The sequence below is a fragment of the Mustela nivalis genome, assembly GCF_964662115.1.
Source record: "Mustela nivalis genome assembly, chromosome: 13".
In the NCBI taxonomy this organism is placed as follows: domain Eukaryota; kingdom Metazoa; phylum Chordata; class Mammalia; order Carnivora; family Mustelidae; genus Mustela; species Mustela nivalis.
The window spans coordinates 31,402,600-31,430,503 of NC_139032.1; the positions used below are offsets into that span (position 1 = coordinate 31,402,600).

General features: G+C 36.8%; 1 protein-coding gene and 1 long non-coding RNA gene across 2 annotated transcripts; both read left to right on the plus strand.

Annotated features, from left to right (window-relative positions):
* Positions 1-1,916: 1,916 nt before the first annotated feature.
* Positions 1,917-27,455, plus strand: LOC309846274. Its single transcript, XR_014301832.1, has 2 exons — positions 1,917-1,966; positions 26,694-27,455. It is a non-coding gene; the product is annotated as an uncharacterized lncRNA (long non-coding RNA).
* Positions 6,166-27,455, plus strand: ZNF658 (zinc finger protein 658). Its single transcript, XM_082695143.1, has 5 exons — positions 6,166-6,335; positions 8,703-8,761; positions 13,440-13,566; positions 13,865-13,960; positions 21,171-27,455. Exons 2-5 carry the CDS (start codon positions 8,747-8,749, stop codon positions 24,077-24,079), a joined length of 3,147 nt encoding a protein of 1,048 aa, XP_082551269.1. The 5' UTR covers positions 6,166-6,335; positions 8,703-8,746; the 3' UTR covers positions 24,080-27,455.
* Positions 27,456-27,904: the final 449 nt, after the last annotated feature.

Genomic DNA, 27,904 nt, shown 5'->3' on the forward strand with positions numbered 1-27,904 from the left:
ACAGTTATAGAGAACTACAACCTAATCAGGCACAGAAGCCCATAGCTTAAGTCAGTATATTTAAAGTGTAATTGATGAATTTCTGGACTCTTTTTGTGGACTAGATTAAGATCTTAAAAGTTGGAAGGAGCACAAGCTTAAGGAAGTGCCTGCACTTTCCATTGTTTTTCTTGAACCAACCCTACCAGTTTTTTACTATGAATATCAGAGAAAAATCCTGTAGTGCTTCCCACAAGGGAAGAAGAAAACTAACCATTTTCAAAAAAATATCTAGAGCTTTCTTACCCTTAAACAATGCCTGCCCTCAAAGAAATTATTTTACCATAGCCTAACATAAGAGGATTTTTACCAAAACCTAACCAGTCTTGGGAAGGAAACACCCAAGTCCAGCCCTCTTTAGATTTTGACAAAGAGGAAGGAAAACACATAATTCAGGCCCACAAAAAGACTAAAACCTAATTATAGGACTGCAGAAGGCCTGCTCTCCTCCTATGCATTATTACCACATTTATTAGGCTCCTGCATAATAGCAGGGGATTAGAGTTGAAAGAATTGAAAGCCTCAGACCATATTTATGGAGTCTATTGATAACCAAAGACAAAAGAGGAGACAAAAACAAGGACAGAAAAAGAAATTTTAGCCTCTAACATCACAGCTACAGCAAATAGTAAACAGTCATACTCTTAGCCAGATAAACATAAAAGCTTACACTAAAGATCAATCCACCTCAGCATCTTTCATCTACTATAAAAATAATAATTATATATATATTTATTTACTGTTAAAAAATTACAGGCAAATGGTCTGATGAAACAAAGTAAGCATCTGAACTAGGCTCACAATGGGCAGAGATTTTGGAATTTATCAAACTTTGAGTTTGGTTAATATACTAATGGCTTTAATCAGTAAAGTTGAACATATGTCAATAGAAACTTCCAAAAGTTAAATGCAAAGATATAAATGAATAGAAACCATGGAATAGAATATACAAGAACTGTGGAATAGTTACAAAAAGAATAACATACACATAATGGGGATATTAGAAGAAGGAAGAGAGAACAAATATTTGAAGAAATAATGACTCAGAATCCTCTAAATAATAGACACTTTAGATCTGAAAGCTCAGAAAACATCAACTTTGAAACATGCCAGAGAATGTACACCAAAGTGTATTATATTCAAACTTCAGAAAATCAGAGGCAAAGAAAATATCTTGAAAGAAGTTAGTGGTAGTGATGTTGGATATGAAACCTTAGATATAGAGAAACAGGGAAAGAATTACTTTAGACTTCTCTTCAGAAACCATTTAAGCAAGAATAAAGTAAAATGAAATATTTAATATGAAAGAAAAACCTCACCAAAATATACAATTTTATGCCTACAAATTTGATAACCTCGATTAAATGAACCAATTTCTAAAAAGATGCATTCATTAAACACACACAAAGATAAATATATACTCTAAATAGGCCAATATCTATTAAATTAATTAATCAATAATTAATAATCTTTCCAAAAACTGCTCCAGGCCAATATGGTTTCACTGGTGAATCCTACCAAAAAAATTAAGGTGGAAATGACACTAATTCTATACAATCTCTTTCATAAAATACAGCAGAGAAAATAATTCCTATCTTGTTCTCTGAGGCCAGCATTAGCCAACTAAAATCAGGCAAAGATATTACAATTCAGAAAAGGTACAGAATATGTGAATGTAAGTGCGTTATCCCCTCAACAAAATACTAGCAAATTGAATCCAAATATGTATAAAATAAATTATGTGTCATAACCAAGTGGGATTTATGCCTAGAATGCAAGCGACTTCAATATTGAAAATCAACTGATGAAATCAATGACATTAACAGGCTAAAGAAGAAAACCATACAATCATATCAATAGATAGATAGGGTGCCTGTGTGGCTCAGTGGGTTAAAGCCTCTGCCTTCAGCTCAGGTCATGATCTCAGGTCCTGGGATCGAGCCCTGAATCAGGCTCTCTGCTCAGCAGGAAGCCTGCTTCCTCCTCTCTCTCTGCCTGCCTCTCTGCCTACTTGTGATCTCTGTCTATCAAATAAATAAATAAAATCTTTTAAAAAAATAGATAGATAAAATGCATTTGACAAAATCCAACATGGATTCACACACAAAAAACTCTCAGGAAATAAGTTATAGAGTGGACTTCCTCAACTTAATAAAGAACATCTATAGACAACTGACAGCTAACTTTCCACTTAATGCTGAAACTACATAATTTTTCTCAAGAACTGGAAGTCCCAGCTAAATGCATAAGAACAATCAATCAATCAATCAATCAATGGCACATAGATTTGGAAGGAAGAAATAAAGTATCTTTTTTCATAGATGATATTATTTTCTGCATCCAATAACTGACCAAAAAGAACCATCTGGAACTAAAAAGTGAATATAGCAAGATTGCAAGATACAATGTTATTATATAAAACTTAATTACCCAGGGTGCTTGGGTAGCTCAGTCATTAAGTGTTTGCCTTCAGCTCAGGTTATGATCCCAGGGTTCTGGAATCAAGCCCCATATTCAGCTCCCTATTCAGCAGGAAGACTGCTTCTCCTTCTCCCACTTTCCCTGCTTGTATTCCCTCTCTCGCTGTCTTTCTCTTCATGTCAAATAGACATAAATGTGTCTATATTGTGTTGTGTTAAATAAATAAAACCTTAAAAAAACACACACACACACACACACACACACACACCTTAATTACCCTCCTAAACCAGCAATGGACAACTGGAATTTGAAATGAAAAAACACAGGGGTGCCTGGGTGACTCAGTCAGTTAAATGTCTGACTCTTGGTTTCAGCTTTGGGTGGTGAGATTGAGCCCAGTTTCAGGATCCACTCGAAACTCTCTCCCTCCTTCTCCCTCTGCCCCTCCACAACCCTCCCTCTTAAAACCAAATACCAAAAACCAAAAACACACAATAGTACTTACAATGAAATACTTAGGAATACATTTAACCAACTATGTACAACTATGTACAAAATCTATGTGAGGAAAACTACAATATTCAGATAAAATAAATCAAAGAACTAAACAGATGGAGATAGTCCATGTTAATAAATATAATTCTCAATATTGTTAAGATGTCATTTCCAACTGATTTGATCAATAGATCCATTCAGTCTCGATCAAAATCACAGAGAGTTATTTTGTAGATACCACCAAAGTGATTCTAAAATTTATATGGAAATGTAAAATGTCCAAAATAGTCAACCCAATATAGAAGAACTAAGTCAGAAGACTAGCACTTATCTAATGCCAAAAATTGCTACAATGCTACAGCGATCAAGCCAGTGTGGTGCTGGAGAAAGAATAAACCAAAAAATTAATGGAACAGCATACAGAGCCCAGAAATAGACTCATACAAACATTGTCAACTGATTGTTGGCCATGGAGCAAAGACAATTCAATGAAGAAAAGGCAGTCTTTTCAACATTGTCAATAGAATATTTAGACAACCACATGCAAAATACATTATATATGTGTATAAACACACACACCTTACACATCTCACAAACAGCTCAAAATGGATCATAATTCTAAAAACAAAATGTAAGCTTTATATAAAACTTCTATATTACAACATGAAGGACAACTAGGTGATTTTGAATTTGGTGATGAATTTTTAGAAACATCAAAGCACAATCCATGAATGAACAAATTGGCCAGTTTGACATCATTAAAATTAAAAACTTCTGCTATGTGAAAGAATGTCAAGAGAATGAGAAGACAAGTCACAGACTGACTGCAAAGGTCATATCTAGTAAAGGAATTTTATCTAAAATAAACAAGAACTCTTAAAAGTCAACAATAAGAAAATAAACACTCCAGTAAAAAATGGATGAAAGAGTTGAACAAATACTTCACAAAATAAGATATACTTATGGCAAATAGGTATATGAAAAGAAGCCCAGCATCACATGTTATTACAGAATGCCAATTATGAGAGGCCACCACATATCTATTAGAATGGCCAAAATACAATGCACTGACCACACCTAATGCTGATGAGTACATGGAGCAAGGGAAACTCAGTCATTTTAAGTAAGAATGCAAAATGATACGTTCACTTTTAGAGGACAGTTTGACAGTTTCTTATCAGCTTAAACACAGTTTCCACTATATAATCCAGCAATTGCTCTCCTTGCTACTTACTCAATTGATTTCAGATCTTATGTTCATACAAAAGCCTACACACACACACACACACACACACACACACGAGTTTTATTTTGTGATTGTAAACACTTGAAAGCAACCAAGATGCTTTTCAATAGAAGAGTGTATAAATAATCTGTGTACATCCATATAAGGGAATTTTATTCAGCTATAAAAAATAAATGAGGTATTAAGCCACAAAAAGGGAGAAAGCTTAAATGCATGTTCTAACTCAAAGAAGTCAGTCTAAAAATAGTATTCACTATGATTTTAACTCTATGAGATTCTGGAAAAGGCAAAACTGTTGAGACAATGGAAAGATAAACGGATGCCAGGAGTTCAGGAGGGGAAATTCAGAAGGGAGAGGCACACATTATTAGGGCAGTAAAACTTCTCTTTATGGTTTAGGGCTATGAGACTGCTATGATAATGTAATAGTGGATGACATTATTCATTTGCCAAAATCCATAGAACTGTACAACACAAAAAGTGACCGCTGGTATCAATGTGGACTTTATATAGTAATACTATATCATTCATTAATTGAATTGATACAGTATGTGTGGAGTGATGAGAAGGGATATATGGGAACTCTGTTTTCTGCTCAGTTATTTTATAAACCTAAAACTACTCTAAAAAAGTCTACTGGAAATTTCTTTTTGTGTCCTTTGGTCTCAAATTTCTTAAAAATGTGAGGTATGCATGCATTAATTTTGAAAGGAAATTTACTGGTGGAACTCCAAAATTGACAATAGTGATTTTCTTATTTTGGGTTGTATGTATTTTCATGTATTACTTGTGTAATTTTGAGCAGCTAGCTTACCCCACCTCTACTCCCCAGATAAACTCTGCCAAGATATGACTCCTACGTTAATTCTTGCTCCATTTTCTAGTATTTGTTATATTACACAAGCAGTATTCACAAGATATACTTGTGTGTACCCGGGAAACTTGATTTTAAAAGGTATACTTCTGGAGGGGCAGTTAACTCTCCCTAACCATCTTCCCACCACCACCACCACCACCTTGCTGCTCCAGTTTTTATACTATGTATTCAAAACAAACTCAAACATTCAGAATACTAGTAAAATGAACATCATATACATATTACAACAGTTTTAACAATTCATAACTTAGCCATATTTTTTAAATTGTTTTGCTGAATTTTAGAAAGTAAATTATAAATATGATTTAATAATCAAATATTTCTTTTTAAAAATGTTTTAAGTTTTTATTTAAATCCAGTTAGTCAACGTAAGTTTTTATTTAAATCCAGTTAGTCAACGTATAGTGCAATACTGGTTGGAGAAGAATCTAGTGACTCATCACCCACCCACACCCACCCACACCCACCCACCCTTCCCCCAACACTCAACACCCAATGTTCATCACAACAAGGGCCCTCCCCAACACCCATCACCTATTCAGGCCATCTTCCGCCTACCTCTCCCTCGCCCCCGCCCCCACCCCAGCAACTCCCAATCTGCTCTCCATACTCAAGAGTCTCCTATGGTCTGCCTTCTCTCCCTTCTTCTTTTTTTCTTTCCCCCTTCCCTGTTCCCTTCAAACTCCACATGATATTTCTGTATGTATCTTCAAAAATAAGAACAATTTCCTCCATCCTCCAAAAATGAAATACACTAAAAGTAATGGTAATTCTCTTCTGTATTTCTAATATCTAGTCTGTATTCGCTTCTCCAGTTGTAGTCTCTTGCAACTGTTGTTTTTTCCCCACTAGCATCCAATCGAGAATCATATTTTGCAATATGTTGTCTGGTCATCAGGTTAAAGTCTAAAACACAATATCTGAGGATTCAGGAAAAGTTTCCAACGTTCAGATCTCACTGTCGTGTCCCAACTCACTAACTGAGGAGGAAACGCTTCTAAAATTACTTCCTGCGGTCTCAAAGTTGTATGGGAAATGTAGTCTTAAATGTGATGGGCCTACCGCACAGCACTCTGGGAACGGGACTTGGCTTTTTCTGCGCAAGCGCATATCCACCCTTGTTTCTTTCAGCCGGTCTTTGGTTGAAAAAGGACAAGAACTCGGCTTCTTTGGCTGTTTGCGGGAGTGGAGGCTTTGTACTGGGGGTGGGAGCAATAGGAACACATCTCCGGGAGGCCTGGGGCCTTGCCAAATCTGGTAAGTTTGTGTGCAGCTTGCGCGAGACGAAGTCCCGGGAATTTCCTGGCGGATCCTCCCCTCCCCCACTCCTTGTGTGCTTGAGACCTCGGTTCTCGCTTGCTTCCCTGGCGCAGCTTGGGCTGCGGCCCATGTCTGAGGAAGGTACTCCTCGCGGACGCCGAGTGCGGAGACTGCAGGCAGTGAGAAGGGCATTCACCTTTATAAAAATGTTTTCGACGAACATGAGGCTACAAACAGCTTTTGTTATTACTCTGAGAAGATGTCATCTGCAAAGCTTTTCGTGAAGTGCTTGTAAAAATCGGTGTGTAAACTGCTATCACAAGACACTTTGTTTCCTTTGGTATTTTACTTAAGCCTCAAAATTTCCCTTCTAATTGTGCCGTTTTAAAAAGTGAAAGGTTATTGGAGGCTGAATAATATACACCAGGGCACAAACTAGTAGGTGGACGAGGTTGGATGTAATTACAAGTCGGTTGTACTCCCTACATAGTCTTGCTCTCAGCATCCTTTCTGCCCCAAACCCAGATTTGCAACCTTCGGAGCTCTTAGAAGCATAGCCTGCCCCCAGATTTCCAGAGATGTGATTGTGAAGTGAATATGGACAGAGTCTCACAATGTGGTTAAATATATCCTGTGATTTGTGGATTATTTTCAGAGTCCCTGGTCAAGAGATTCTTGAGCTTTATTGCACCCGTCTCCCTCCTCAAAGGCACAGTCTGATAATCTAATAATGCAGTGCTGGCCAATAGAAAGATAATGGAAACTATAATTTTTAAAAAAATTTCAGTAGCAATAATAAAAAGAAAGAGATGAAATTAGTTCTACTGATGTGTTTAACTCAGTATATCCGATACATTATTATTAACCACACTTCAGGTGTAGTAGTTGGATTCAGCTAAAGGCTACGTTACTGGGTAACTTATATTGGATTCCAAAGTCAGGTTTAGAGTGCTAAATGGAAGTTTCAGATATGGTGAATTTGTTTCTCAGGCCCAGATCCCAGCCCCTCTCTAGTAAAGTAACTTAAGACTTGAAAAAAAGGGCCCTAAGAACAATCATCATTTAGAAGAATAGCTCTTCTGACAGATTGCTCACTGGAGGTTCAGAGCAGAGGTAGAAATTTAAAGAAAGGCACAGGTCCTGACTTGCTCCACCACAAGCAGTTTTTGATCCCTGTTAAGCATGAGATGAGTCAGACTTGATGATCACACACAGAAACCATCACAAACTGTGTGACAGTGGGCACTGGACCAGCTTGCAGAAGGTAGTAACCCGAGATTGAAAGGGATGGGTGGCTCTCAGGTTGTGCAGGAAAAGGCACTTCACTGGATGGCAGGTAAGGACATGAGGCCCAAGGAAGGTATAAGACAGAGCTGATGAAATCCGAAACAGCACCCAGTTTCCTTCACTCTCCCCTCATTCTTTCCAGATTCTGATCTGCTGGCATACCACGTCCATTACCACATGTGGCATCTAGAGTTACGCTGATGCTCTCTCTTTCCTAAGTTTAGGGAATGACAAAAGGATAGGAGAACAAAAGTTTTCTTTCCTTTGGAAGCTCACAATATTGGGTCTGAAATGAATGATTTTTGTAAAGAAACCCAGGGTAGAAGTAAGCACTTAAGCACAGTCCTGTTTATTTACACAGTTAAGTACTATAGGCATCTTACTAAAAAGTCTGTTTTAGAATTTGCAACCAAGTTAGAACAAAAGTTAGGAAAAATATTTCTTTCGTAAAGCATCCCATCTTTATTTTGAAGTTTTCTGGGGAAGCTCAAGGTGTAAAGGCAACACAAATTTGATTAACAATCCCATCTTAAGTAGGTTTTTTTTTTTTTTTAAAGATTTTATTTATTTATCAGAGAGAGAGAGGGGGAGAGAGTGAGCACAGGCAGACAGAGGCAGAGGGAGAAGCAGGCTCCCTGCCAAGCAAGGAGCCCGTTTTTTTTGTTTGTTTTTTTTAAACGAACAAACAAACAAACAAACAATCATTAGTTTAAATGAAGGTAGAAGGTTTTACCTTTGTATACCTGAAGTTGCTTAACCCATATCCTTTTGTTTTATTTTGTCTTTTTTGTTTTTGTTCTTACTTAATCAGAAGGGGACATAAATTGTTAATTCATAGACATGAGTTTCCCTGCAATGAAAATGCAAGGTCAAGCCTCTATAATCATATCGCAGATGCAGTTGTTCAGGTATTACCTCTGTGGGGTCCTTCTTGTTCCCTCTCAAGAATGTCAAAAGGATACTCTTCTATAGAGAAACCTTTTTCCCAGCTGATGTTATGAGATTTTTAGGTAAATGAAAATAGTTGTAAGGCAGACCAGGTTTCTTATCACCGTATTTCTCCTTCCTCTTTCCCAGCTGAGCCTTTTCATTTCTTTACATTCTTCAAGGAGCAGCAGAAAATGAACATGGTGCGGGTAAGTTCTATTTTTAATAGTCTGTTTTATAGTAGATTTTATAAGGGTTTTAGAGTCTATTAACATGAAAAAGTAGAAATAGAAATGAATCAGATGCATTTAGATGCAAAGGTGGCATGTGGATATGAAATTGGAGGTCCAAATTTATTTCTGAATTTTGGTAGCCATGTCGAACAAACTGTACTGCTTTAAAGGTTGGCGTGGATGAGAAGATTAAGCAAACCAATACCTCATAGAATGGTAAAACATTTCAAGTTAAAAATGATCTTTATTTTTTGAGTAGGTTTAGTTAACAACTTTTCAGTAATAATTCTAAAATAATCTAGAACATTGTCTCTTCTTGTTCTTCAATAAAAGTAGAAGATGTAATGCTAAATGTGAACTTGGTCAGTTCTGTTTTCCAGAAATTCAAATATTTTTTCTGTTAAATCAGCTGAATATCCTTTAAAATTAATCTCCATAAATATTTTGAGTATCCATGATTTTCAGGTTGCTCAGGAGTTTAAAATCATAATGTTTTGGTTTCTCTCCCCACTTGCCTGTTATATCTGGTGACCAGAGACTTGATTATAATCAACTCCATTGGGTCTTGTCCAATTATTTCTGTACCCGACATCTCTGTAGCATTTGCCTCTACTTCTCACTCTGTCCTTCTGGCAAATTTCTTTCTTAGTGACCATGACACACTCCAGTGGCCCCATCCTTACAGTGCTGATATCTTTTTGGAGTCATCTCTTTCTCTTGTCATTTTACGGGGTTCATTCCCAGTTTCTGACCTTGGCCCTTTAATCTGCTCTGTTAGTCTTAGATTGGTTTCATTGTCTTTATTTTTTTTTTTTAAGCTTTATTGAGATTCAGTTCACATGCCATGCTGCTCACCCATTTAAAGTGTAGAATTCAACAGTGTTTTAATATACTCACAGACTTGTGCAAATACCACCACAGTCAATTTTAGAAAGTTTCATCATCTTAAAAAGCAACTCTGCATTTTATCCCTTGTCATCTGCTCATTTCCTCCAAGCCCCAAGCAACCACTAGTCTATTTTCTATCTGTATAGATTTGCTGAACCACTCCCTGTATTATTTCTTATAGGGCAGTTCTGCTGTGACAAATTTTATTTATCTGGGAAGGTTTTAAATTTTCTGTTTTTGCTGGATATACAATTCTTGGTTGACAACTTTTTTCCCCACTTATTTATCATGTATCATTTCACTGTCTTCTGTCCACCATGGTTTCTGATTAGTAATGTTCTTTTAATACTATTGTACATGATGAGTCACTACTTTCAGTATTGTTTGTCTTTATTGCTTGATACTATCCCATATTTTATTTTTTTGTCATTATTTTTCTCTCTGTTTTCTCATACTGTGTAATTTCAGTGGGCATATTGTCCAGTCTTTCTTTCACCTGCTCAAATCTGCTGTAGAATCCGTTTGGTGAAATTTTGATTTAGTTATTATTGTTATCAGCTCTTGAGTTTCTATCTCTTTATTGATATCCTTCATTTAGTGAAATATATTTTATTTTCCTTTAGTCCTTGGACTTTTTTCCCTAGATATTTGACCATACTTAATATGGCTGACTTAAGGTTATTGTCTAGTAAATTCAGTGTATGCTTCCTTAAGAGCATTTTCTATTGATTATACCTTTTCTGCATATGGGCCTTACTTTCCTGTTTCTTCTCTTGTTTACTAAACTTTTTTGTTGAAAATAGGACATTTTAAATAGAAGAATGTGCCAGTTCTAGAAATCAGAATTTCTTTCCTCCACAGGGGTCATTGTTGAAATTTAATTGTTCAGTGACTTCTTAAAAAATTCTGTAGAGCCGGTGTTTCTTTCATCTGATAGTTGAAGTATCTACAGAAATTTCTCTGAATGCCTAGAATTAGTGAGTCCCCAGTCTTTGCTAAGGGGCTCTGTGCATATCAAGGAATTCTTCACCAGACAAATGATTTATAATTGCATTAGCTTAGACTTCCTTCTAATGATAAACCTCAAGGTCACCTAGGGGTGACAGCTCAGAGCCTTCTCATAGCTTTCTTGAGTATGCACATAACCTTAGGCATATGCACAGCCCTTTGCAAGTTTGCAGCCTCCTTGAGTCTCAGGAATATATCAGAGCTTTTCAGAAACATTTATGGACATCTCGTTGTCCAACTTTTCCTTTCAATTTTCTTGGTTAAGTCATTATTTGCTTCAGCTGTTACCTACCACCTCAGGTAGCCATTAAGTTTTTGACAAATGATGAGTGAGGATAAGGCTTTTCACACTGAGCTCTGAGTTAGCTCAAATAAAGGTATCCTTATAAGTGGGGTCTTTCAGGAAATCACCAAACTGGCCAAATAATGACAGTTTTCTGTGAATGAAGCTTTGATGGGTCTCCAGTCCAGTTCTGCTGTTGTGGTTAATTGTGATTAATTGTCATAAGAATACTTAACATCTACTCTCAGCACATTTTTATGTGTATAATACTATACTGTTAACTGTAGGGATGATGTTGTGCAGCAGATCTCTGAAACTTAATGACTTTGCATAACTGAAACTTTATACCTGTTGAATAGCAACTTGTGGTTGCCAGCTGCTGACTGCAGACCATTGGTTGTCAAACTATTGCAGAGTTGGAAAGAGAGGGATGGGAACAGGGTATCACCATTCTTATTATGGTTCAGCTGTTTTGTTTTTGTTTGTTTTTTATAAACATTTTGAAGATAGACTTTGTTAATTTTTGCTAGTTTTTTTTAAAGATTTTATTTATTTATTGAGAAAGCGAAAGAGTATGTGAGTGTTGGGGGGCGGGGAGGGGAAAGAGAGAATCTCATTGCTGACTCTGCTCTGAGCATGGAGCCTGATGTGGGGCTTGATCCGACAGCCCCGAGATCATGACCTGAGCCAAAATCAAGAGTTGGACACTTAACCAGCTGAGCCACCCAGGCACCCGTTTTTGCCAGTTTCTTCATAGTTTTTTATGAAGGAGAGAATTTTTTGGATCCTTACTTAGCCAGTTTGATTTATGTCACTTGTTAGCTTTTTTTTTTTAATCTGATTGATCTTATTAAGTCATATATTAAAGAGATAAACAAAAATGAAAGCAGTGCAACTTTTCTAATTTTTTTAGTTTTGGAGAATATAATTACCTTTTCTTTTTATCTTTTTTAGATTAAATTTTATGAGAGATGTTCCTGTTCTTTTATTTATTTGTTTTAGTTTGTTTAGCTGTTACTACTGAGTTTCACATGCAGGAGGTACTCACTTAGTAAAACTGAAGACATGAATGAACAAATAATTGGATACATAACACTGAGGGGAAAAAAGAAACTTGTTTCTGTCCTTTTATCTCTTAGTTTTCTTCCCTTTCTTTTCTACTTTTAATTGTGATAAGAATACTTAACATCTACTCTCAGCACATTTTTATGTGTATAATACTATACTGTTAACTGTAGGGATGATGTTGTGTAGCAGATCTCTGAAACTTAATGACTTTGCATAACTGAAACTTTATACCTGTTGAATAGCAACTCCCCAATTCCTCCTCTTCCTAGCACCTTTGAGGTGTTTTGTTGTGGAAGTTTTCCCTTTTTGCATTTTCCAAGATTCTACTCTTTCCTGACTCTTACTACTTTTCAGAAAGCTTTTTCTTTGGCTTTGTGGCCTATCTATACTTTTTCTGCCAGCCTCTTTAATATTCATGCTTCCCTAAATGCCTTTTGGTATTTTCTTTCTTCAGTTCCATATAGGATATATAGCATATAGCTCGAGTTGCTGTCTGATTGCCTTTTAAAATTTTACCACCTAAGTTGCTAATAATTCCTAAATGCTTGTCTTCATCCTTTGACCTCCCTCTGTAATCTAAAACCATATGTATATTAGTTTAAGGGATGGTTCCAGCTTTATGTTTACAGATCATTCAGGAGCCACATGAACAGATCTGTCTTACTAGAACTTCTAACACATTTTTTTTCCCTTTTGTTTCCTAAATGTCAGTGTTTGGCATCGACATTCCAGAAGCTGCTCATTTAGTTAGACTGGGTGGTTGTACAAGAAAGTAATTATAAAATTGTACAAATTGTACAAGTGTACAGTTGTACAAGTTGTACAAGGAAGTAGTTATCAAATTGGTTGCTGCTGCTACTCTGTAATTAAATCCCTATCGTTATATTCATTGCTGTTACTTCAGTGTAAATAATATCACTTATATTGGTCTCTGTAATTCCAAATCCTTGGTAAATTGTTCTTCGCTCTTCATGAGCTCTAGATTTATATATCTTTATATACGTGTTTATATACATATAATGTATATAATGTAAAATATCTCCAAAGCTTACGTGTATTTTCTTTGTCTCCCATTATTTACGATGATGATGTCTGAGGAGGGAGCGAACGTCTTAGAATTCTCTAGAATACCCACAGTACCTTGGGATGAAGAGGAAGAGTTGTAGGAACTCTTTACATTGAATTTTTTGTCTTAAAAAATCTATAATTCATAAACATATAAAGGAATTATAGTACGTTAAAAACCTTTTTAACTGAACACTTCTCCAGTTAAAGACAAAATTAGGTCAGAAATAGGTGTATTTGATAACCATATCTTTTAGAGCTTAAGAGTAAAAAGTAGTTGTTCTCAAATATATTTTCCTTGTCATATGATTTGGAATCTTTGAAGAAACTGTGTTGTTACAGGGATCCATGTCATTTGAAGATGTGATTGTCAAATTTACCCAGGATGAATGGCAGTACATGAGCCCTGCTCAAAGGACCCTGTACAGAGATGTGATGCTAGAGAACTATAGCCACCTCATCTCAGTGGGTAAGCAGACCTTATTATGGGTCTTTGTCTAAATTAAATTTCCTTTTTTTAAGTTATCAAGGTACATCGACTCCTTGTAGAGATTAATGTTGTACTGGCTTTTGAGCAGAAGGTCTAAGGTACCTGAAGCCTTTAGGAAATAGACACAATGTTTATGTTATGACTTTCCCACGGAGTACTTCAACAATGCACATTTATTTTCCTGCTCTTGTTGCTATATCTTTCACCACTTTTAGCAACCAAAAAGCCCATGGATCTGGTATATATATATATATCTCCTCAATTGTCATGTTTACAGGATGTTACACCATCAAACCTGAGATGATCTTCAAGTTGGAGCAAGGAGAAGAGCCCTGGTCCTTAGAGGAAGAATTCCTAAACCAGAGGTACCCAGGTGAGTGAGCACTGACAGATGAAACACTTGGGGTAAACTTTTAGGGGAATACCTTTGAAAGTTTTGCTTGTTTGTTTGTTTGTTTTACCCTTTTAAACAGCTCTATTGAGATACTATTTACATATCGTACAATCCACCCATTAAAGGGTGCGATTCAGTGGCTTTTCATATATTCACAGATATGTATAAATATCACCACACTCCATTTTCATCATCTCAGAAAGAGACCTCATACCTTTTAGTTATTACCTCGGTATCCTCTCTTCCTCTGCAGCCCTATCAATCACTAATCTACTTTCTGTCTTTATGGATGAGCCTGTTGCAGACATTTCATGTAAATGCAGTCACATTTGGTCTTTAATGATAGGTTTCTTTCACATAGGATTACAAGGTTCTTATATATCAGTACTTGATTCATCCTTTGTATGGCAAAATAATGTCTCATTGCATATATTTGCCACATTTGTTTGTCCATTCTTCATTCAGTTGACATTTAGGATTCTTCCTTTTGGCTATTGAGTAATGCTAATAGAAACATTCATTTACAAGTTTTTGCACAGATTTTTTTTTTTTTTTACATAACGTTTTAATTTCTCTTATTGAGTTGTACTTGATTCAAATGGCTGGGTTGTGTGATAACTGTTTCAAGAATTTCAAGACTATTTTCCACAGTGCCTGCCTATTTTTTTTTCATTCCTAGTGACAGCATATGAAGGTTCTAATTTTTCTACACCTTCACCAACACTTAGTATTATCTGACTTTTTTATTCTAGCCATCTTAGTAGATGTGAAATGGTATATCACTGAAGTTTTGATGTGCATTTTTGTACTAGTCATTTGGCCTGGCATAATAAATATCATAGTCTGGGTGGCCTAAATAGTAGAAATTTATTTCTCATAGTTCTGGAAGTTGAATGTCTAACATCAGGCTGCCAACATGTTTAATTTCTGGTGATGCTTCTTCCTGTCTTCTACTGACCATGACCCCTATGGCCTTTCCTCTGTGCTTTCATGGAGAGAGAGCTGTGGTATCTCTTCCTATTCTTTCAAGGACACCAAGCCTGTAAGTTCATCGATCCCCACCCTGATGAACTCAGTTAGCCTTAACTTCCCCAAAGGCCTTACCATCAATTACAGTTACATTGAGGGGCAGGGCGTCAACATAGGAATTTGTGGGGGAGGTATAATTCATTCCATAACAACATACCTGGTCACTAGTGATGTCAAGTATTTTTTTCATATACTTACTGGTATTTGGTGTAAACTGATAAATTCAGGAACTTTAAAAATTAGAGTTTCAAAGAATTCTTAGAGCAAAAGAGTGAAATCATCCTAAATGTGTTTACTGAAAGTTTTTGTTGTGAAGCTGTTGAGTCAGATAGCATAATTTTTAGATTAAGCATATTTCCTAGTCAGTGTATATAAGTGATTTGATCTTATTGGTTACCTAAAAGAAATAAATATGTTTGAAAGATTGCAGTAAAAGAATAGTAAAGTTATTCAGTCAAAAATGAAATAATTTAGAGTTTCATATTATTCAGGTTTGAATGTAGACAGTACATGGAGTAACTTAGGAGTGCCTGGGTGGCTCACCAGTTAAACATCTGCCTTCAGCTGAGGTCATCCTCTCAGGGTCCTGGGATTGAACCCCCTGCCAGACTCCCTGTTCAGTGGGGAGCCTGCTTCTCCCTCTCTCTCTGCCCCACACCTTCCTCATGCTTTCTGACTCTCAAATAAATAAATAAAATCTTCATAAATAATAAATAAGTGAATGCATTAACTTAAAAGACAGCCCTTTTTTCAATAGCACAGGTTAAAGTAAACCCTTAAGCATTTGAATGACTGCACCAAACAGTATCATACTATCTATCATAAAACACAAAATAATGAGGTCTAAGAATTTAAAATTCACTAGGGTTAGGAGATAATAATGTACCTCATCTGATTAAAGATACTATGAACACTAAGTAAGTATGCCTATATGGGAAGTAAATAATATTTATATTAGAGTGAACTCGGGGTGCCTGGGTGACTCAGTCAGTTAAGCATCTGCCTCCGGCTCAGGTCATGATCTCAGGGTTCTGGGATGGAGCTCTGGGTTGGGCTCCCAGCTCAGCAGGGAGTGTGCTTCTCCCTTTCTCTCTGCTCCTTCCCCATGCTCCTTCTCTCCCTCTCTCTCAAGTAAATAAAATCTTTTTAAAAAAGTGAACCGTGTATTTGTATGTGTATCCTGATCAAAGAACAAGCCTTTCACCTTCCCATAGGTTAATCATAAGATAGTGAAAATATATTGTTAATCTATAAAGAAAACCAGTTAAATTTAGTAAGTTTAGTTTAGAATCCCATAAGTAATATTCTCAACATATTTTGATAAAGCTAGAAATTAATAAGATGAGAGGCTGGAAGACCGAGAAATTATAGAATTATAGAATTATATTCTGTACATGTTAGACTGTATTTCTGTGGTATCTGTATTTTTTAATACATCTATGTATCCTTATGCCGATACATTAACTTTATTATTGGAAGTTCTTTTTTTTTTTTAAGATTTTATTTATTTGGGGCACCTGGGTGGCTCAGTGGGTTGGGCCTCTGCCTTTGGCTCAGGTCATGATCCCAGGGTTCTGGGATCGAGCCCCACATCGGGCTCCCTGCAGAGCAGAGAGCTTCCTCCTCTCTCTCTGCCTGCCTCTCTGCCTACTTGTGATCTCTGTCAGATAAATAAAGAAAAAATCTTAAAAAAAAAAAAGATTTTATTTATTTGACAGAGATCACAGGTAGGCAAAGAGGCAGGCAGAGAGAGAGGGGGAAGCAGGCTCCCTGCCAAGCAGAGAGCCAGATGCGGGGCCTGATCCCAGGACCCTGAGATCATGACCTGAGCTGAAGGCAGAGGCTTAACCCACTGAGCCACCCAGGCACCCCAGTTCTTGTAAGTTCTTAATTAGACCTTGAAATCAGCTAATGTCCACCAACTTTCTTCTTTATAAATTTTAAAGTGAACTTTTTGATATTTAAAAAAAGCATGCCAGCTTTTCAACTGGGATTGTATTGATTATAGATCAAATTAAAGAGGTTTAACATTTTTTTTTAAGATTTTATTTATTTATTTGAAAGATCACAAGTAGGCAGAAAGGCAGGCAGAGAGAGAGGGGGAAGCAGGCTCCTCGCTGAGCAGAGAGCCCGATGTGGGCCTTGATCATGTCCTGAGCCGAAGGCAGAGGCTTAACCCACTGAGCCACCCAGGCACCCCCAGAGATTTAACATCTTAAAATCTGATCCATAAAGAAATGCACATCTCCCTTTATTTGTAATTTATTTTATTCCTTTTATCAGTGGTTCTTGGAATATAGATACCAACTGTTTTGGGGTTTGTTTTTAGCACCATGGTAAATTATATTCTTTTTCTGATTTAAAATTCCAGTGATAATTGTTTGTACATGATTGGCTTTGTGTATCAGCTTTGTATTTTGCCCTTGCCTTGTAGTTTGCCACTTATAAAGGAGCTTTTTAACAGATCTTTCTGTGGTTCTCTCTATCGATTTTGCGTCTTTATTTCTATTCTTGCTGTACTGTGTTGGTGGGAACTTCAAGTTACAGTCTGGAATAGAGGTGCTGAGGCTAGACACCCATATTTTTCCAATCTTAGAATTTAAGTATTCAAGCTCTCTCTCTTTTCTTTTTAAGATTTTTAAAATTTATTTGACAGAGAGATCACAAGTAGGCAGAGAGGCAGGCAGAAAGAGGGGGAAGCAGGCTCCCTGCCGAGCAGAGAACCCAATGTGGGGCTTGATTCCAGGACCCTGAGATCATGACCTGAGCTGAAGGCAGAAGCTTAACCCACTGAGCCACCCAGGTGCCCCAAGTATTCAGTCTCTTAACCATAATGTTCGCTATAGGCTTTTTGTAAATTCCCTTTACAGTAGGTTAATGGATTGATTTTGAAATTTGTGAAATATCTTTGCCTTAAATTATTTGATTATGTGATTTTAATTCTTTAGATGATTAATATGGTGGATTACATTGACTTTTAAATATCTCAACAGTTTGTATTCTTGGTATGAATCCCCCTTGATCCTGATATATCATTTCTTTTTTACATTTTCTACATTGCTCTGTTGTTTTTTAAAATTAACATATAATGTATTAGTTGCCCCGTATAGGTCTGTGAATCATTATTCTTACATAATTCACAGCACTCATCATAGCACATACCCTCCCATCACCTGTCCACTCCATCCCTTCCAGCCCCCCTCTCCCCCAAGCAGCCCTCAGTTTGTTTCCTGAGATTGAGCCTCTTGTGGTTTTTCTCCCTTCTTGGTCCTCCCATCTTGTTTCATTTTTCTCTCCTGTCCCTGCATGAACCCCGACCCTGCCTCTCAAATTCCTCATATCAGAGAAATCATAGGATAATTGTCTTTCTCTAACTGACTTACTTCACTTAGCATAATACTCCCTAGTTCCATCCACATCATTGCAAATGGCAAAGTTTGGGGTTTTTTTAATGGCTGCATAGTATCTCTCTCTCTCTCTCTCTCTCTCTCTCTCTCTCTCTCTGTGTGTGTGTGTGTACATTAATTTTCTTCTTTATCCATTCATCTGTTGATGGACATCTATATTCTTTCCATGGTTTGGCTATTGTGACACCTGTTGTTTCCTGACTAATTAATTTTAGCCATTCTGACTGGTGTGAGGTGGTATCTCACTGTGGTTTTGATTTGTATTTCCCTGATGTGGAGTTATGTTGAGCACTTTTTCATGTGTCTGTTGGCCATTTGGATATCTTTGCAGAAGTGTCTGTTCATGTCCTCTTCCCATTTCTTGATTGGATTATTTGTTCTTTGGGTGTTTGATAAGTTCTTACAGATTTTGGATTCTAGCCCTTTATCTGATATGTTATTTTCCCATTCTGTCCGTTGTCTTTTGGTTTTGTTGACTGTTTCCTTTGCTGTGCAAAAGCTTTTGATCTTGATGAAGTCCCAATAGTTCATTTTTGCCCGTGTTTCCCTTATCTTTGGTGATGTTTCTAGGGAAAAGTTGCTGTGGCTGAGTTTTTTTTTTTTTTTTAAGATTTTATTTATTTATTTGACAGAGATCACCAGTAGGCAGAGAGGCAGGCAGAGAGAGAGGAAGGGAAGCAGGGTCCCTGCTGAGCAGAGAGCCCGATGCGGGGCTTGATCCCAGGACCCTGGAATCATGACCTGAGCTGAAGGCAGAGGCTTTACCCACTGAGCCACCCAGGTGCCCCTGGTTTTTTTTTTGGGGGGGTGGGGTTATTAGAATTTTTACATTTATGCTATGAGGGATATTGGTCTGTAGGTTTCTTGTATTTTCCAGAAGAAATTATTTAACATTGTTTTTTTTTTGTTTTTGTTTTTTTGTTTAACATTTGGCAGAATTCATTAGTTACTGCCTTCTAATCCTGGAGCAACATCTTGGTGCAATGTGTTTGTTAACTACATAATTCAATTTCTTGAATAGATATTGATCTGTTATATCTTATACCAAGTTCTATCTTCCTTCTTGAATGAATTTGGTAGTTTTTGTTTTTTTAAAGAAAGTTATCTATTTCACTTTAATAGTCAATATATGGACACAGAGTTTCCCCTAATATTCTTTTATCTTTTTAGTATCTATTGTATCAGTATTTATATCCTGTCTTCTATCTTTTCTGATATAAATACTGTGTGTCTTCTCTTTTTTTCCTCTTTTCATTTAAATCATTTAAAAAAAATCTTCAGTGAACTAAGCTTTGGTTTGATTGAGTTTTCTCTGCTTCCCATTTTCAGTTTCACTTTCTTTAGTTTTTATTATTTTCTTCCTTCTGCTTTTTTTAGATTTAATTTGTTCTCTTTGTCAAGTTTCTTAAGGTGGAACTGGGTAACTGATTGGAGTTTTTTCTAATATAAAAAATTTTAAGCTATAAATTTATCTCTAAAACACTACTTTAGCTCCATCCCACAAATTTCTGTATGTCCTAAATATTATTTGTTTTCTTTCAATTCTACATTAATTTTCTGTGAAATTTTCTCTTTGACCAGTGGGTTAATTAGAAGTATATTAATTTATAAATATTCTGTGTTTCTCCAGGTGACTTTTCGTTACTGATTTCTAGTATAATTTCTTGATGGCCTGAGGTTATACTTTGATTTCTGTTCTTTTATATTTGTGAAGATTTTTCTTGCAGTATAGAATGGAGTCTGCTGTGATGAATGTTTTATGTGAGAGAATCTGTAAAGAATATTGAGAGTAATGTAAATTAAACTGTTTTTTAAATGTACTGCATTCTTGGGTTTTGAGAGCATAGTTATTCCAAATGCTGTTTCATCCCTTATAGCTGTAATATTGTAGTATTCCTGCCTCTTTTCTCTTCTTTCCTTCCCCTACCTGCTGTATTGCCACAAGTGCCCTAAAACAACAGATTTATTGCTGTTGCTATCATGGATCCCATAGAATTGATAGGAATGTGGTTCCAGGAAGAATTTTGGGTGTGGTTGCTATTAACATCCCTGAATGTTCTGTAAGTCGAATGTTCTAGGATTTTTCATGATCTTTCTAGTGAGCTCTTAGTTTGGGCTCATGGAAAGAAGTTTTCTAAGAGTATCCAGTCTTTAATACCTTTGACAGTGGAACTTTCATTCCCAGTTACACCGATTTTTGTTTGGCTTGAGCAGGGTGGGTATTGTCAAAAAGATTTTCTGTTAAACCACCTTTTTTTTTTCAGACCTTTGGCTAGAAGGAACAGGCTTTTCTTGTAGTTCTTTTTGTTGTGTATATTGTTGACTTTGGATTGTAGCCTTTTCCAATACTCCGGTGCCCCATATAAGATATATGGGAAGCAGAGAGAACAGCCTTGGAATCCTCTGCTCTGTCATTTCTTGAGTTCCAAAGTACACATTCCATTTTGTAGCATCTTAATGACTTACTTACTATTGATTTAGTTACTGATTTATTGCTTGTCCAGAGATTTGTTCATTGTAAAAGGGAGGACTTGGGAAGAAAGGAACCAGCTACTCATTATTGGTCAGCACTGGAAATAATACCTGTTTTCCAAGGATGTGGAAGAAGTATATCTGTCTTTTCTCTATGTGTGTGAATTATTGATCTTTGGAAATGTGACCTGTAATAGAATACAATACATAACAAACATATGGCTGTAAGTTACTCTAAGAAATACAAGATATAAAGATGTTTCCAATTTTTCTCATTTTAGGATATTTCAGTGTTGATATTCACATTGAGGGGAACCAGGAAAAACGAGAGAAACCTCTGTGGCAAGTAATATTCACTGATAACAAAACATTGAGTAAAGATGGGCAGAAAGTTTTAGAAAAACCACTTATTCTGGATATAATTCCAAATTCTTCTGAAAAAATTCCCTGTAAATGTGACTCATGTAGAATGAATTTGCAAGTTGTTTCTGAATTAATTATTTGTGATAGAAACTATTCAAGAAATAAGGCTGATTACATGAATGTTTGCAAAAAGTTGCAGCTTGATATTAAAGATGAGAAAACTCATACTAGAGAGAAACGTTATGATTATAATAGAAACATGAAACCTCTCATTAATAGGAAAGATCATCAGAAACTTCAAAGCCTGGAGCAGTCTTTTGAATGTAATGAATTTGGGAAAGTTTTACATGGTAGGACTCTCATTATTATAGGAGAGGAATCGTATAAGGGTGATGAACTTAGGAAAACCTGTGATAAAGCAACTTTACTTAACTACACGAGAACTGGCACAAGAGAGAAATGCTTTGATCTGTCTGAATGTGGGAAATCCCGCGACAAAACCACCACTGTGAATTACAATAAGGTTCACATGGCTGTGACAAACTCTGAATATATTGAGAGTGGGAATAACTTCAGCAGGATCTTGTCTCTCACTCAATCTCAGAGAACTGTTAAAGAACAGGGTGCTTTTGCAAGCAGTAAATGTGATGAAAACATGATCCCAAGCTCAACCCACACAGTACAAAAAAAGACACAAATTAAAGATGAATCTTGTGCATTTAATGGATGTATAAATGCCTTCTACCAGAAATTAAACCTTATAGTATGTCAGAGAACTCACACAGAAGAGGAACCCTACCAATGTGATAAATATGGGAGGTCCTTCCATCAAAACTCAGCTATCAGTGTACATCAGCAAAATGAAACTGGAGAGAAGTCATTTGAATGTAATGAATGCAGGAAATCCTTTTACCAGAAAGCACAACTCATTCATCATCAGAGGACCCAATCAGGGGAGAAACCTGAGGAATGTGGGGACTCTTTTTGTTCAAGTTCACACCCTATTCATTATCCTGGAACTGATATGAGGGTCAGTCTCTATAATTGTAATAAATGTGGGAAAACTTTCTGCCAAAAGTCAAACATCCATGAAAATCTGACATTTCGCACAAAGGATTATGATAACAGTGGATGTGGGAAACCTTACAAGAAGCCTGCTCTCATAGTACACCAAAGAACATATACAGGGATGAAACTCTGTCAAAATAATACACATGGGAAAACATTCTCCAAGATAGTACATTTCAAAGAACATCAGAGAATTAACACAGGGGAGAAATCCTACAAATGTATTGAATGTGGGAAAACTTTTTTTAAGACATCACATCTCAGAGCACATCAGAGAATTCACACAGGCGAAAAACCATACAAATGTACTGAATGTGGGAGGACTTTCTCTCACAAGACACACCTTAGTGCACATCAGAGAATCCATACTGGGGAGAAACCCTATGAATGTAATGGATGTGGGAAAACTTTTGCTGATAATTCAACCCTCAGAGCACATCAGAGAATTCACACAGGGGAGAAACCCTATGAATGTAATGAATGTGGGAGGTCCTTTGCCCATATATCTGTTCTTAGAGCACATCAGAGAATTCATACAGGGGAGAAACCCTATGAATGTAATGACTGTGGGAGATCTTTTGCCCACAATTCAGCCCTTAGAGCACATCAGAGAATTCATACAGGGGAGAAACCCTATGAGTGTAGTGACTGTGAGAAGACTTTTGCCCATAATTCAGCTCTCAGAGTACATCAGAGAATTCATACAGGGGAGAAACCATATGAATGTAATGAATGTATGAAAACATTTGCCCATAATTCAGCTCTCAGAGCACATCAGAAAATTCATACAGGGGAAAAACTCTATGAATGTAATGAATGTGGGAAAACTTTTTCACAGAAAACTCATCTCATTACACATCAGAGAATTCACACAGGGGAAAAACCTTACAAATGTAGCGAGTGTGGGAAAACCTTCTCTCAGAAATCATACCTCAGTGGACATGAGAGAATTCACAAAGGGGAAAAACCTTATAAATGTAATGAATGTGGGAAAACTTTTATCTATAAGGCAGCCCTCATAGTCCATCAAAGAATTCACACAGGAGAGAAACCCTATGAGTGTAATGAATGTGGGAAAACTTTCTCCCAAAGAACACACCTCTGTGCACATCAGAGAATCCATACAGGGGAGAAACCTTATGAATGCAAGGAATGTGGGAAAACTTTCACTGATAATTCAGCCCTCAGGGCACATCAGAGAATTCACACAGGGGAGAAACCGTATGAGTGTAATGAGTGTGGGAAAACGTTCTCCAAGACATCACACCTCCAGGCACATCTGAGGACTCAAACAGGGGAGAAACCCTATGAATGTAATGAATGTGGGAAAACTTTCTCCCAGAAGTCATATGTTATTGCACATCAGAGAATTCATACAGGGGAGAAACCCTATGAGTGTAATATATGTGGGAAGCCTTTTGCCCATAATTCAACCCTCAGAGTCCATCAGAGAACTCACACAGGTATAAAATCCTATGAATGTAATGAATGTGGGAAAACTTTCTCCCAGAAGTCACACCTTAGTGCACACCAGAGAATTCACACAGGGGAGAAACCCTATGAGTGTAATGAATGTGGGAAAGCTTTTGCACAAAATTCAACTCTCAAAGTACACCAGAGAATTCACACGGGAGAGAAACCCTATGAATGTAATGAATGCAGGAAAACTTTTATCCGTAAGGCAGCTCTTAGGGTACATCACACCAGAATGCACACCAGAGAGGAAACCCTTACATATGGTGAATTGGGGAAGTCCTGAAGGGATTCATACCTTTATTGATATCACACAGTAAAAAAAGCTCATGTCACAGACTGGCAGACTGTGTCCCTTAAACATTTCCTTTTCCACTAGGCACATAGTTTGTCTAATTTTCGAGTCTTTCATTTGAGTGATACTGGTCATGGAATATGACACTTACATTTAAGCTAAGTCCAGACTGCAAAGTTACCTTATATTCTTTCTGTCCTGTTATGTTGGGATAGAGGTATTTCCAGGGAAGACTTGGCATGTGTATTAAACATGATAGAGCACAAGGTGAAAGAAGCCAAAATCTGAATAACTGGGTGAAATAGTTCTCCGCTAACAGATCTTCACAAGTTGGCTTAAAACACACAACACACACACACACACACACACACACACACACACACAGAGTACTCTGTTGAACTTTTTTTTTTTTCCAAATATTTATTTGACACAGAGAGAGAGAATGAGAGAGGGAATACAAGCGGAGGAAGCCAGAGAGGGAGAAGCAGACTTCCCGAAGGGCAGGGAGCCTGATGTGGGGATCTATCCCAGGACGCTGAGCTGAAGCAGACGCTTAATAGCTGAGCCACTCAGGTGCCCCTGTACTCTGTTGAACTTTTGAGGATTTTGTTCTGTTGGTTAAATGCACATAGCTTAGTTAACTCTTTTAACTATGGGACAAAACCCTATGAATGTCATTCAGCTTGTCATTATACATTGGAGACTTCACATGAGGAAGAAAACTGTCAATATCCTGTTTGGAAGCTTTCATTAAAAATTACAGAAATCTCAGGGAAAAATACAAAACCCTTTACTACACACTAAATATCAGATAGTTAAGATTTGACCAAAATCTTACATCTTATTAAATGATATTTTTAAACAAATATTGAATGTTTGCTTCAGATAATTTTTTTTTCCTGAGGAAATGTATATTTCAGAATTGAAGATAAAATCTTCACCTAGAACTGATGTACCTAAATTTGTGGTTTATATGTAACACCAAGTTTTATAGAAAATATATAATAAAATGTTCTATACATGAATTCACCTTGGAATGTGAAGTTTTAAAAATGGAGGAATAATTTGAATTCTGTGGACAATACCAGTAAATGTTTGTGGCTAGTCTCTGGGATATATGGTATATCTGTATCAGTTTATGTAACAGAATTCATTACTGCTGCTGAGTTCTAGTAGAAGGCAGCAGCCAAACTTGTTCTGGAATCTGTCCACTTTTTTGAGTTATGGTTTAGGTTCTTTTGGCTTCCTTCTGCTTGATGCTGTTGATGCTATGAAATTTTGGCCTGCGTGCTGTGTCTGTCTGATAGTGTGGCCCTGTTTTTCTAGGATATTGGAGATCCCTAAGATTTTCAAAGTTTCCTTGTGTATTTGTATCTATGGGTAGGTGGGCTGGTTGATTCTTACATGTTTTTTGGCCTTCATTACATCCCACTAATGGTTTATTTTGTATTGTGTAATTATAAAGGACAGTATATTTTTACTCTTCTTGTATTCATATAGCCTACACATCTTGTGTAGGATCTTTTTCCAACCTCATAATGTGTGCTCACATTATGCACCTTATGCAGCATTGCAAACTATTCCTTTTATACTGCTTGGACAGCAGGTTTTGGAATTGGAATGAAAAAGGCTACTTTGATGTTGTAAGTATCACATTAGTATTAAAAAGCAGACTAAGTTTTTTTTTTTTTTTTCAAAAGATTTTATTTATTCATTTGAGAGAGAGTAAGAGGGAGCATGAGAGCTGAGAAGGGAGAAGTGGACTCCCCATGGAGCTGGGAGCCCGATGCGGGACTTGATCCTGGGACTCCAAGATCATGATGTGAGCCAAAGGCAGTTGCCCAACCAACTGAGCCACCCAGGCGCCCCAGACTAACTTTTGAAGGAATATTTTAGTGTTGTGTAGTTTTAGCCAAGAAAATATTGGTCAGTCTGTCATCATTTGTGGCTACATGATTTGGTCAGTAGAGAAGAAAGTAAATGTCGTTCTCATTTTTAAAAACCTGAACCACAAAATTTCTCAGCTCTGGGCATGTTGCTTTCTGCAAATGTGATCTGGCAGATTGAGCATGAGGACAATAAATCAGTTGATTGCCTAAGTGATTTCTATTCCCAATCCCCTGCTGATATTGTTTGAGGGGAAATGGTGGCATACATTTAGCATTAATTACAGAACAGGTACTTCTTTGAGCCTGGGTTGTTACCACTTAGCAGCATCACTGCCAAGGAAAAGAGCCACTACTAAGAGCCCACCATTGGATAAACGCTGTAATATCACACCACCAGGGCTAGTACACCAGGCACTGAATCAGCACTCGTTGTGGCAAGGAGGTTCCAGCAGATGAGGAAGTGTTTGCATCCCCTCAGTATCTGACACTTTGATGCAATTTGAGCTTAATGCACAATGTTCAAAGGTAAATGATAGGAAAAAAAAAAACTTTCTCATGCCTGATTTTTATATATGAAAGAGATGATCAAACCTGGAGTACTGTTCAGAAATTAACTTCAGTTTAGAATAGTTTTAGATTTAAATAAAAGTTACCAATACTGGGGTGCCTGGGTGGCTCAGTGGGTTAAAGCCTCTGCCTTCAACTCATGATCTCAGGGTTCTGGGATCGAGCCCCACATTGGGCTCTCTGCTGAGCAGGGAGCCTGCTTCCCTTCCTCTCTATCTGCCTGCTTCTCTGCCTACTTGTGGTCTCTGTCTGTCAAGTGAATAAATAAAATCTTCAAAACAATTACCAATACTTTATACTCCTCATCCAGTTTCTCTTACTAACATTTTACTCATTTTATTTGTCTTAACTAAGTAATGATACTGATCCATTATTAAACATCATTTTTTAAACATCATTTTTCAGATTGCACTGGTTTTTCCCTAATGTTTTTATTTATTTGAGAGACAGCAAGTGGTAAGGAGAGGGAGAGAGAATCTGAAACAGGCTCCACACTGACTGCAGATCCTGATACAGGGCTCAATCCCACAGCTGTGAGATTATGACCTGAGCCGAAACCAAGAGTTGGATGCTCAACTGACTGAGTCACTCAGTCACCCCTTTCCCTAATACTTTTATATTTCAAGATCATATTTTTATATTTCAAGATCCCATCCAGGACACCACAGTACATTTAACAGTCATGCCTCCTTATCTTTTGCTGATCTGTGACAGTTTCATAGACCTTTGGTGTTTTAGTATTCTTGACTGTTTTCAGGAGTACTTGTCATTTATTTTATGGAATACCCCTCAATTTAGGTTTCTCATATTTTTAAATGATTGCAATGGTATTATGGATTTGTTTTGTGTTTTTGTGTTGTTTTGTAGGAAGACCACAGAAATAAAATGCTATGCTCATCATATTAATGGTATATGCTGTCAATATGAGTAATCACTGGTAATGCTAAGCTTGATCACTTGGTTTAGGTCATATCCCACAAAAGCATGGGTAGGTGAGATCTGTGCTACTTGGTAAAAATTTTTAAGCTATTAGTGTATCACACTGTACATAATCTAAGAATTTTTATGTATTTCTGAATTTAATGTTGGAAACAATATAAATGTTGATAGGTTAAAAATTATAACACCCAGAATTTAAAAACTTCACACTGATCCAGCTCACAGTCCAGTTTTTTTTTTTTTATTTTTAGTGTTTATTAGAATATTAATGAATCATTGCCCGTTGCCCCCAAAGATTTAGCTTCAGAATTTTATCTTCATATTCATTGGCATAGTGGTGCCCAATTCTTATATTCCATTTAGTTCCTAGAGTTTGGACTTTGATTAATAAAAGGACTGAAAGAAACTGTATTTCATGAGC